At 39.9% G+C, this 11,782-nt stretch overlaps 1 protein-coding gene across 1 annotated transcript; it reads right to left on the bottom strand.

Moving 5' to 3' along the window:
* Nucleotides 1-7,066: 7,066 nt before the first annotated feature.
* Nucleotides 7,067-10,971, bottom strand: tmem100a (transmembrane protein 100a). Its single transcript, XM_056400534.1, has 2 exons — nucleotides 10,726-10,971; nucleotides 7,067-8,429 (listed from the first exon to the last, which is right to left on the bottom strand). Exon 2 carries the CDS (start codon nucleotides 8,338-8,340, stop codon nucleotides 7,936-7,938), a length of 405 nt encoding a protein of 134 aa, XP_056256509.1. The 5' UTR covers nucleotides 8,341-8,429; nucleotides 10,726-10,971; the 3' UTR covers nucleotides 7,067-7,935.
* Between the last annotated feature and the right edge of the window lie 811 nt (nucleotides 10,972-11,782).

Genomic DNA, 11,782 nt, shown 5'->3' with positions numbered 1-11,782 from the left:
CATAGAAAAAAGAGTTACAGATTGTCATCAGGCTTACAATAAAACGTAAGTGGGACATGTTGAAGGCACAGTCATTATAATCTGGAGTTTGAAACAAACTGCTGCGTCCAAACCACGTCATATATGACCAATGACACAGTTTTCAGATGCTTAACATGCTCTCGTCAGACATTGTGTAATAGGCCAGCGAGCGATTTAATTCAGCAGAGTAGGAGCAAATCTTTGATTAACAAAAACCCCTGTGGCTCTGTTTCTCGAGTCCATGAAAGTGGCTGCTGCTGATTAAGAACAGCTTTTCCCGAAATCGTTTGAAAGAGCTTAGTGTCACAATAGCAGCAGGCTTTTACCTGACACGCACAGATGTTTCTCAGCCATCCATGGTATCTTATCACTCTTCCACAGTGGGAGGGTGAATAAGAGGCTGACACACCGGCCACGCATGCAGTTTCCCCATCTTTTGCGAAGCATGTGCGTCAGAAGAGGCGATACCAATTACAGTCCAGGGAAAAGCCAAACAAACGGCCTGTAAAAACAGCAGCTCGGTTTGGATTCAAACAACAGCTCATGAGTTTTTCCTCACACATATGGAGCTAATCATTCCTGATCTGTGATGGGACTGACAACAGTGTGTTGAATTTCCTTTTGTTCTGTCACTTTTTGTTCTTCCTCTGGTGTTGACCACAAAACTTTGGTCTACAATTGTAGAGAGGGGGTTGAGATTTGGTGCAGCAGTTACTTCAATTATCAGATTAAACTATGAGCTCCAGCTGCTGTTATTATACACAAAAACTCTACACACAAAACATCATTTTTATGTTCTTACAAGCCCTGTCACTTTTACACCATTATTTTTGATGTGTATAACACATTTAGGTGGTAAAAACTCTCCTCTTTAAATCTTAACTGTGCCTCGAGGTGGATTCATACGCTTCCCTTCACCCCTGCTCTTAAACATATCAATATTTTACAGCCCTGGGTTCAATAAGGAAGTGACAGACCACTGTAGAAACAATAGGAAAGGGAAGAGAAATTAACAGAGAATGAAAAGCAGCTATATTAAAGTGGTTTATTGGAAAATTAATGTACTGTCTCAGCAGTTTCGGCTCAAGTAGATCATGTGTGTGAACTCAACAATCACCTTTTCTAACCAGTATCAGACAGTAGTATCAGTGTTTTTCTCTTCTTCTTTTTTTTGCAAGGAAGTTCAAACTTTAAAAGAAAAAGTGTGAAGTCCTCCAGCCTTAACAACCACATAGTCTACAGTTTGTCTATGGGCAGGGCCCCCTGATACAACCCATAGAAGCATTTCCTGAATTAGCAACACTAGAGAAGCCACAGATACAAATTTTTATAAATGACTGTTGAAAAATGAATAACTCACCCTTTTATTTGTGACAGTGCTATGGGAAAGCTTTGACTGTTTTTAGGTGCAAAAACAACTTGGTTAGGTTTAGGGAAAGATCATGGTTTGGGATAAATATATTTTGTTAAGGTTAGAGGACCTCTGATGTCATAGTTATAATATTAATCACGCTGACGAACAGCAGTCAACATTCCCCGACTTCCTCCTTTGCTCTCGTCATCATTACTACGGCCACTAGGGGGCTTGGTCACTGTAATGTCAATGTGTCATCATGCTAAAAGACTGATCCAAAAGGTAACTATAGGTCATAATGAGCTGCTTGCACAAATGACCACTGGTGTGTTTTTTTTTTTATGGAAGGACATTCTCAAATACACGGTAGCGTGCTGCACAACTCGTTATAGGCAGCCGTTTAGATGTTGTAGACAAGCAGCTCAAACATTTTGTTTGCAGGTCAAATCCATGCTGACCAAATATAGATGCTGAATGATGTTGATGTTGAATAGACCTACACATACTGAAGTTTTGTTCCAGCAATAAAAAATTTCTCTATCAGCATTTTAGTTTTTCATCTTTAAAGCTGCATTAATTGATTTTTTTCTGACCACTAGAGGGCAGAAAAACTCCACAATATGTTAACAGGTCTTGATAGAATTGCATGATTGCGCACCCAGCACTGCAAAAAAAGCTATGAGCAAGTAGCATTTAACTAACAACAATTACTGTTGAAATTAATTAATCAAGGGAATAAAGGGTATTATTGTTAGTTAGTCGCTTGTTGTGTTTTCTTGATTTTGTAGGGGTTATTGTAAAGCTATGGCAGCAAATGTTTTACATTAGAGATGACACTAGTCCTGTTGAAGTGGGATTTACTGTAAAAATAGGAGGAACTGGTCAGGAAGAGCTGTCTCTTTATTATGTGGAAGAATGAGGGCGAACCGAGCCGCCAGCCCCTGAGGGACTGTGGGCAGCCAACACTTCAGACACTCCAACAACCGCTGGCAGCACATGAAAGAATCAAAGACAGAGCCTGTCGTGCAGAGACACTGTCACACTGTAAAATACTGCTGGCTCTTATTGTGTTAAGCGGAGAGGTTTTGCACTTTGATTTTAAGCCATAAATGGTGTCCTTTTGCACTTTTATATTAACTTCTTGTGGGAGAGGTAACGCCACAGTGCAAACCAAAAGAAAGAAAAGATTCAGGGTACTGCCCAAAGCGCGTAGCTACAACATTTTGTATCCAGATCTGCAGCCTGTTGCACTAAACAGTTTTTTTGATTACTCTAAAGTTCTGTTGTTAAGGCAAAACTAACTGCGTCGCTTTGCTGAGCTGCACCATCTCCATCCATTTTGGTGGCATGCAAAGGACCAACAGCATATTAGGCAGGTGGAAATAATATTTTGGTGCATTAGTTAATGAAAAGATAATGATAGACAATAAATAAGGGTATATTGTTATCCAACTTACAAAATAATGACTGAATTTAATTTGCATAGTGGGGGCCGTGTTTGCAGTTTTTATGGTGGAGTAGATGATGTCACTAACCGTGTTGGCGTGGGCAGAGCGAAGGATGTATACAGCTATCGCGACAGGATGCGACAAATTCCCTTGTTAGGTAGGAAGGCCTCATGCTAACATCCACAGCAGCACATTTTCTCTACACGCAAATCTGAATCTACTGCAGGTAACACACTGCTTATAGATAAGTACCTCACACAGCCCCAAATCCAATAACCCAAACTACATATCACTGTAACTTTTCATCTAGCAGCACAATCAAAATTGTCAGTGTATGACCAAATACCTGGAAGCTAATGACATTTTCATCAGCCTCAGATGTGTTTAGTGCTGATTAGCAAATGTTTGCTAAAACATTAGAATGTTGTATGCGTGTTAGAATTTAGCCAAAAGCACCACTATCAAAGTACCGCTTCAAACAGCCCCTGAGAATTGCAAAACCCAACAGAAATGAATAATGGAGAAATAGACGAATAGAAGTATGAGCCAAAATGAAACTTTATCCGAATAAGCGACAATGAAATCTAAACAAATATCCTGAGTTTAGTTTTAATATGTCATCTTCATCTCCTGATGTCTAAAAAACTTTATCACAGATTTGGCCTTTTCCTTTTTGGAACAGATCTTATCGACACAGTCTTTTTGTTCCTTCTCCAGCAACAGACGACTGCAGAATAATATTAACATTCAAACAAGCTGAACCGGGTCAAATCAAACATCTGGCTTCTCTTGTGCTCCACGTCCTTCTAGAAAACAACCAAAAGTCAGTTCAGTCCAGTCAGCTGGTCAGAAAGCTGTCAGCTCAGGTCTGTTTCAGCCTGTTCACGCTACGTGTGCACAGCTGTTCTGTTAGACTGAACCTAACCGACTAGGATCCCTGTAAAGCTGCTGAGCTCATTATGTTTAATTGTGTTGGATTTGAACAATGTGCAATCGGTTGTGTTGAAGTCTGGAATTTCAGACTTCAGTTTGTTCGGTGTTTGGCTTTTCATTTGTTAGAGAGAAGCTCTGTAAGTGTTGTACTTAATGTACTGAGGTACTGGAGTGTTGCTGAGTTTCACTGAGTTTTGTCGTATTTTCTCTCTTCCTTCTAGCCAATTTTGTCCTTCCTTCTTTCCTTCCTACCATCCTCGATTTCTTCCTTTTTTCTTTCTTTACCTCCCCCTTTCCTTTTATTTCTTCCCTTGTTTCCTTACCATCTCTCCGGATTACTTTGTTTCTTTCCTTCCTTCCTTCTTACCACTCCCCCCAATTTGTTTCCTTCCCTTCTTCCTTGATTTCTATATTTTCTATTCTAAATATATCTTTCCCATCTTTCTTCTTTTCTGTTTCTTTTATCTGTCCCTGTCTTTCCTTTGTCTTTCCTTCTTCCTTTCCTCCAAAGCTCCTTTCCATCGTAATTTATTTCCTTCTGTCCTATCCTTCCTTTTCCAACTATGAAAACATACTGAGTACTTTTTCTTTTGCTAATACTTATTGACTCATACTAAAGTACATTTTCATTATAGTTCTTGTGTATTTCTTCTTCATTGTGGTTTAACTAATTCCACTTAAATGACTAGAGTTCTCTGCTGTTTATCAATACACTAACCCGGCAGTGTGTCGCTGAGTGAAATGACAACCATGTGAGGCACAAAAAGGTGCTAGCAGTGTGTAAAGAGGCTGAAGACACTGGTGGAGAGCACCTGTCAAACTTCATATCAAGTCACCAATTTTTCCAGCTTCAGTCTGCCTTGCTCCAACCTGACAAACAGGGGAGGTGACGCCTCACTGTGTCATGTGTCCCATAAATGTGTTACCGATCCGATCTCTGCGCCCATACGGTACCAGCCTATAGCTGATCGCATGTGGTGCTGGTGATCTCCCAAAAGTGACAAAGTGTGTTGTAGGTTCTCCTCTGACGCAAGGAAACCATTTAGTTGTAGTGTCTGGTGTCACAGGGACGCATAGCAACGCAAATGCTGCCTATAAATATACTTCCACGTCCAGGCTATTTTAAACTTAACAGGGTCAAACAGGAGAGTTCAACTTCCTTTTACCACTGGGAATTTATGTCCTGAAATGTGAAATAAATGAATAAGAGTAAGACGGTGGACTTGACTACTGAAAGTAGACTATCAAACTGTCAATGAACCCCAAACAAACATTTGGCTGATGCAGAATGAGCACTGGTCGCAACAATTGCCATAGTATAGCATTGTCATAGTGTAGGACAACCAACACTGCAAAAAACGCTAATGTGACTGCCTGGTGCACAACTGTTAAAATGGAGGGAGGAAAGAGCAAAGATGATGTTGGAGATGTCTGGTGGGACATCGAAGTAGGTTGTAACCCCCCCACCACCACCACCTCATTTCTGACGGCCAAGTGCAACACAAGATGGGAAGCTATGATTTGTTAGGATCCAGTATTTAGTCTGCCATGTCTCTTGGATAAGATTTACAGGGACCATCAGATATATCAGGTAGTTCAATCAGAGCATAATGAGAAGACTGTATCTGTATGCTGTGAGCACCATAAACAAAATTCCATTCACTAACATTGTGTTAGGGAGTGGGGAGGGTGAGCTGACCCTCTAATTAGTCAACTTATTTACTTTAACTGCACTGTAATGATATCACAAGTCAAAGCACGAAATGTTTGCCACATTCGTTTTGATTATTTGAAATAGTCAACATCAGGCACGAGTGTGTGTATTTGTGTGTGAAGACTCGGGCACACCCATGTACGTCACATTTCCTTCAATTCAGCCCTGGAGGCAGAGAGCTGAATGTTAATATAATAACTCATCACTTCTCCAACCCATAAACCATCTCTAAGAAACACAAACACTGATGTCAGCGTCACCCAGAGTCACATATCCTATAAACACTGAAAGTCTGACTAATTCATTGTGGCAGGTGGCATCGGCTTGTAACAAATGCAGTACTTCTTTATCAGTCTTGGGCTACACAATGGGGGCCAAAATTTGAGACCAGTGTCCTATTCACGTGAGTGGGAAAGTGGTCTCAGACTTTTGGGTCCACCATTGGCCTGATACTATTACTAGAGGTAATGTGGTAATGTGGAAGCAAATATATAGATATAAAAAAAAATATTTCCTAGAATTAAATGCCGGGATCAATTTTCAGTCTCATACTTACTTACTGTACAAGGGAAAGAGTTAGCCTTGTTCTGTCCAAACTACCAAATTACACTCACCAATATCTGAAAAGCTGATTTATTAGGACGTTGTATCTGATTTCTCTGATCTGTACACAAAAAAACGAAATGTGAAGACGTTGGTGAACGTTACAGTGAGGTTGTCAGGGTCAATACCATCTGTGCCTGTTGTCTGTACCTGATAACCCACACTAAAGCCGAGGATGCCGGGCGGATGGATATACTGCTGTTTGTCAATAGATAAGTTCAAGGCTGTGTTGGGATTGTCCACCTGTTCACCTACTCACTATAGTGTTTGCTACATAGATACTCACAAGGGGGTAAGTGCATATAGAAGTTGACACATTTCAGACACTACTTGAATGTAATTATTATCTCTGTCACTGACGTAATTATTATCTCTGTTGCATAAACAAACACGAGAGCATCTGCATCACGAGGCAAAAATACATGCTATCTCACAAACTGTACAATTTTACGTATCCCTTGCGCATTATGTAGCCTATGTTTTCATTTATTAACTTGTTCTTATTGGTTTGTCAGTTTGTGTTGCTTTCAAATATGGTCCCGACAAGCATTTTAATAATAACTTTTGAAATCCTGCTGCTCAGGCAGAGGAAGAGACGAGCCGCGGCACAGTCGAGACGTCTCAGGAGTTAGCTAGCAGCTAACATTAGCAGTTAGCCTGTTGGCGAGATGACTTCTTCTGCAGTGCTTCCACGACAGGCAATGCATGATGGTCTAGCTTGATCGATGTAGTGTACATGTTCTGTACTGAACAAAAAAGAAACAATGTGTCATTTAGTGAGCTGCAGATATATTGATTTTGATTGATATTGAACTTTGGAGAGAGCTAGGCTAGCCATTTCCCCGTTTCCAGTCTTTATGCTATGCTATGCTGACCACGTCCTGACCCCAGCCTTTTCCTTAACACATAAACACAAGATTAACATTCATCTTGTCATCTTACTTTCTTTCTCATTACTTTAATCCGTCTTCCCAACCGTGCCACCATTACATGTTTGAGTATTAATGAGTTTATTAAACCTCATGGCGTCATGTTAATACATGCAAATGATTATATCAAAAAAAAACAAAAACATATGCTACATGTAATATTTTTTACAATATGGAAGTACACCATGGACAATAAGAGCATTGCCACAACACAATTTAAATGTTCCATATTCACCATGATAAGCAATAGTACTCAAACTTTGGATGCATCACTTATTGAATTTGATGTTGTTTAATACTGAATATGATGATTATGAAGGATCAAAGTGCTTTAAGTGAATACATATTAAAGGTTAAATATTCTGTGTGTATAACATCACCTGCCATCTAATCTTATGTGCTGGACAGAATATATTGGCAGATCTTTAACAGTACCATACTTCCATAACAGGCAATTCCTAATAATTCCCTGTGAGATGAACAATAACAGATATGTGCAAGTTGAAGTGTAGAAAATGAGACATGAATCATTGTCCTGGATTTTCCAGTTTCCCTCTCCTTTCCTGGGCTCTTTAAACCACAATCCCTCCCATTACAATCAAAGCCGCCACATCCAACAGCAGATTAATGAGAGACTTCCTCTACATGGCTTTGCACAGTGGTAATTCATCTTAATTGTGATACATTCCTTTTGGCTGAGTTCCCAGTTCACCAGATGCTCAGCGTCTGTTTGACAAATAGATCCCTTACAATGCCTTCAAAGGTTTAAGTTCTGGGCCTTGAGAGTCTGCGGTCAAAGCTTTTACAGGTCGGACATCCAGCACATGCAGGACAACATCTGCCTACAGTTGGTTCTCCAGCTCCAAACCATGTGAAGATCAGGCCTTTGCAGGTTCTAGTAATCAAGATTTGTGTTGTTCAAACTGATCAAGTTCAAGTAAAAATACTCCTCTGGTTCACGACCAGGGCGGTTTGGCTCTCCCGTCGCCTCTCCTTCTTCCTCTCCAGTCTCACCTTCCAGCAGACGGCGCTGGACGCTAAGAGCACCAGACCGGCCGAGAGGAGCACCAGGCCGAAGTACGAGATGGTGGATCCGTGTGAGTTGAAGCTGTAGGCCACGGCGGTGACTACGATGCCCGCGATGAGCACCACTACACCAAATGGGACGGTGCAGCGATAGCAGGACAGCTCCGTCCCGCCGGTGGCTGCAGTCAGCTGGACTTCATTGACCAGGGGGATGTTGACCGCCATTACAGGGGCTGCAGGGCGCTCATTGTTATTGGTCTTCTCCGGGGTCGCAGGTGTTCTCATGGCGTCCTTATGAGCGTCTTCGGGCATTGCAGAGTTCAGCAGTCTCCTCTAAACCAACCACAGATGGTTCCTCAGCGTTGCCCTTTTACCCCTTTTCCTTGCTAGCATCTCCCAGTCTGTGTAGAGAAAGAAACCATTCATTAAAGGGAGAGCAAAGAGTCAAGCGTGTTGCTCAACACTGGACTCTACTTTGCAGGGGGGAAAACAAAAGACCTTGCAGATGCTTTTTGTTGGAATTCAATCCCACATTTCACAATTCACCACCACTCTCTGACCACCACATGCTGCTTTAATAAACCCACGTAACCTCTCTGCACAGTCCCAGCCGCCTCCTGACCCAGTCAGAGGACTTGTCTGAATGACGCAGGACCACTCAGACCAGCACGAGCTGAGACATTCCCTAGAGAGCGCAGGATATGACATTACAAACTGCTCCGTGAAATGCGAGGAGCTTCAAAATCACCAGCAATTTCACAAGCACTCATCCCACCCATCCACCCACCCCCCACCCTCCACCCCCCTCACGTCTGGTGTGTGGAAAGATGTGATTCAGATGCTGAGTGACAATAAGTGGGAAGTACGGTTTCAGTTATACTTTCCTTCAAAATTTTGGCAGATTTTCACTAAAATTACACATGATGAGTATTTAATTGGCTGAATCCAGTATTTCTGGACTGCTTTTAAAACAACAAAATTAGGAATAAAATAAAAGCTTCACTTTTTCTCCATCAGAACTGTCTCCTGACAGTGTGGAAAAGCCTTTTCCTGGACAAAAAATAAGAGTAGAAAACTTCTGTGTGAACTTAAAATATATAATAAATTTGATTATATATATGTTATTTACCTAATGTTTGTGCACTCATTTCATTTCAGCTTAGTGTGAGAGTCTCTAAAGCGTTTTGCTGTCATGTGCAGTGGTGCTTCTCTTCTCTCCTCTGCTTCCTGTTTCATCGTGTCTTAGCCCCTCCCCACACAAAGAGTGGACAAATCATTACGTAAGTGCAATAAAAGATTTCCAACAAGTTATACCAAAGATGGGCAGATTTTTTTGTTTTGTTTTTAAACACACACAATGTGGTAACATAAGTGAGGATGCTAGCAGCTAAGCCCCCACCCCACCTAAAAAAAAGCCCCATCATTGCAGTCAACCTAGAGGAAACACTGGGTTGCATAAATAAAGGATCAAGATAATCCAAACAATTAAAAGAAATTTAGAAATTTTCCCTTTGTTATCTGTTGACAGTTTTATGAGGGGGTCACCAGATAAATCTGACAGGTCGGACGATGCTTACTGACTTAGAAAAAAAAAAAGAAGAAACATTTCTGCTCCACAAATTTATGTTTAAATTCTTCTTCTACACACTGGAGACTTTGACATTTTCAGGAATCTAAAAACCGTGGTGAGAAGGGAAAGGGAATGTCAATCTGGTTGATGAGGGGTCACATAAAAATGTTGGGAACCACTGCTCTTTATCCTACAGATTCACATTTTATAAAAAGGCTTGTATCCCTGTGACTTACACTGAAGAAAAGTTTTTTTCAGTCTCTTCTCTGGAAACAGAAGCTTTAAATTATTATAAAAACTTCTGATGAGAAAATTCAGTTCAGTCTTTTATTCTCTGATTAAACTAACTTCAACAGTGCAGCACAACAATAAGTTAATTTCTTCTGTTCACCTAGGTGTGTTTTTATTGGCCGATTCTTTTCATATTGTTGCATCAATTTATTGTTATTATTGATTCATCTGTCAATTGTTTTCTCAATAAAATGAATAATGTCCATCAGAATTTCCAAAGTAATATCTTGTTTTGTCCATGAAACAGTCCAAAACCCAAAGATATTCGTTTAGTGTAATAGAATAGAAAATAGAAAATAATAATAAATCAATTATCAAAATAGTTGTAGATTGATTTCTTTGTTGGTTGATTAATGACTGATCATTGCAGCTCTACATGGCTTGGAAACAAGCATCCGTTCAGACTGAAGAATTAAGTGGAGTTTGTGACCAAGGATTAATTAAAGGGAGTGAATTAGAGAAAAAGCTCCAAGTTGTGAAGCTTGTTACGACCCAGCTTAAAACAAAAAGAAAAGCAGTAACAGAGGAGAGATGGAGTCTGTGATGACAGTCCACATTACTATCAACAGCAGGCGTTTCAGTTTGTTTTTAGAGTGTTTTACATGCTGAAGTTAAAGTTTGTTTACTGTAACTGAAGATCAGCCTAAAGTTGTTATTTTAAGAATAAGTCCTCTAAACTTTAAGCAAATGAATCTGCACCTCCGCCATGTAAAACTTCAGGATTAACTGACTTGATTTACCATTATACCGCAACTTTCCCTTGTTTTTCGCAGAGCGGTCACCCTGCTTGACATGTTCGACAAAGCTTTGAATAGAAAGAAGAAAAGTGAAGTTACCTCACAGCTGTTTTCCATGTCACCCAGTCTCCAGAGTAGTGCTCCTCCGCTGCGGCGAAACTTGTCTCGCGCTCTTAAAATATTCAATCAGATTGATGTAATTAAAAGTGAGTGTTGTTTGCTTCTGACAACAAACAGCGTCTCTCCTCGGCCCGGAATCCGACTCCCATTCATGAGAAACGTCCGTCTGTAACGTCCCCAGGTTAAGAGCTTGACTGCCATCCCCATTGAGAACAACTATTTCAAGTATCGATGACTGGAGTGTGAAGTTCAGAAAAATAAGAGAAATTACCAGTTCCGGTTGCGTATTTCAAAGTAAATCGCATGTCGTTGTGAGAGCAATTTGTAATTACTTTCAGTTCATTGGATGCATTTATTTTGAAGTCCGAATTGTGTATTTCCGTGACTTTTTTTATTTTGGTAAGCTGGTGGTGCTCACGTTTTTTTTCGTTAATTGATCATTTTAAATATGTGGAAGGATAGAAAATCTTCAGCTTCAGGTAGAAGTATTTTAAACAATATTAGGTTTGCCTACATTTTTTCTATTATGCACCATTTTTGTTTGTAGCCATAAGCAAATTTCAGTTTTTATTGGTTTATTGGGAGGACTAATCTTATTTATGGGGCAAAAACATTCTGCATTGTGTGTACACCTGCCTGGCATCAACTGTCTCCATTAATTGTGGGCAATTTGTTTAACGTTAAAATTGAACACAACATTTCTTAAACTATTTGCTTGTCCTCATTGAAATGTACAAGATTTTGATGATTATAAAAATAAAAGACACAAATTATTGCATGTTGAACCAAAACTAATGGTGAAACCCAGTAGCATCTATACTATGTTCTATAGACAAAGATTTACAAGAATGTTTCTCATAGTGTGTGTAGGACTCAAAACTCACAGTTTTAGAATAAGCTAGACTCTGTATTCCTTTGTCTATAATTTATTATTTTGTCAAAGCAACAGAAACTCTCTGTTCCATTTGATTTAATTTAGCCTAACGCTTTATTTGCATTTAAGTTTTTGTATTTTCATATCAGTAATTTAAATATC

The sequence above is a fragment of the Seriola aureovittata genome, chromosome 17 (assembly GCF_021018895.1).
Source record: "Seriola aureovittata isolate HTS-2021-v1 ecotype China chromosome 17, ASM2101889v1, whole genome shotgun sequence".
Taxonomy (NCBI): domain Eukaryota; kingdom Metazoa; phylum Chordata; class Actinopteri; order Carangiformes; family Carangidae; genus Seriola; species Seriola aureovittata.
This window is presented reverse-complemented; position numbering and strand designations above follow the sequence as displayed.

What these genes read in the sequence shown, in the direction of transcription:
- tmem100a (XM_056400534.1), bottom strand. Translation starts at nt 8,340, where the DNA reads ATGCCCGAAGACGCTCATAAGGACGCCATGAGAACACCTGCGACCCCG.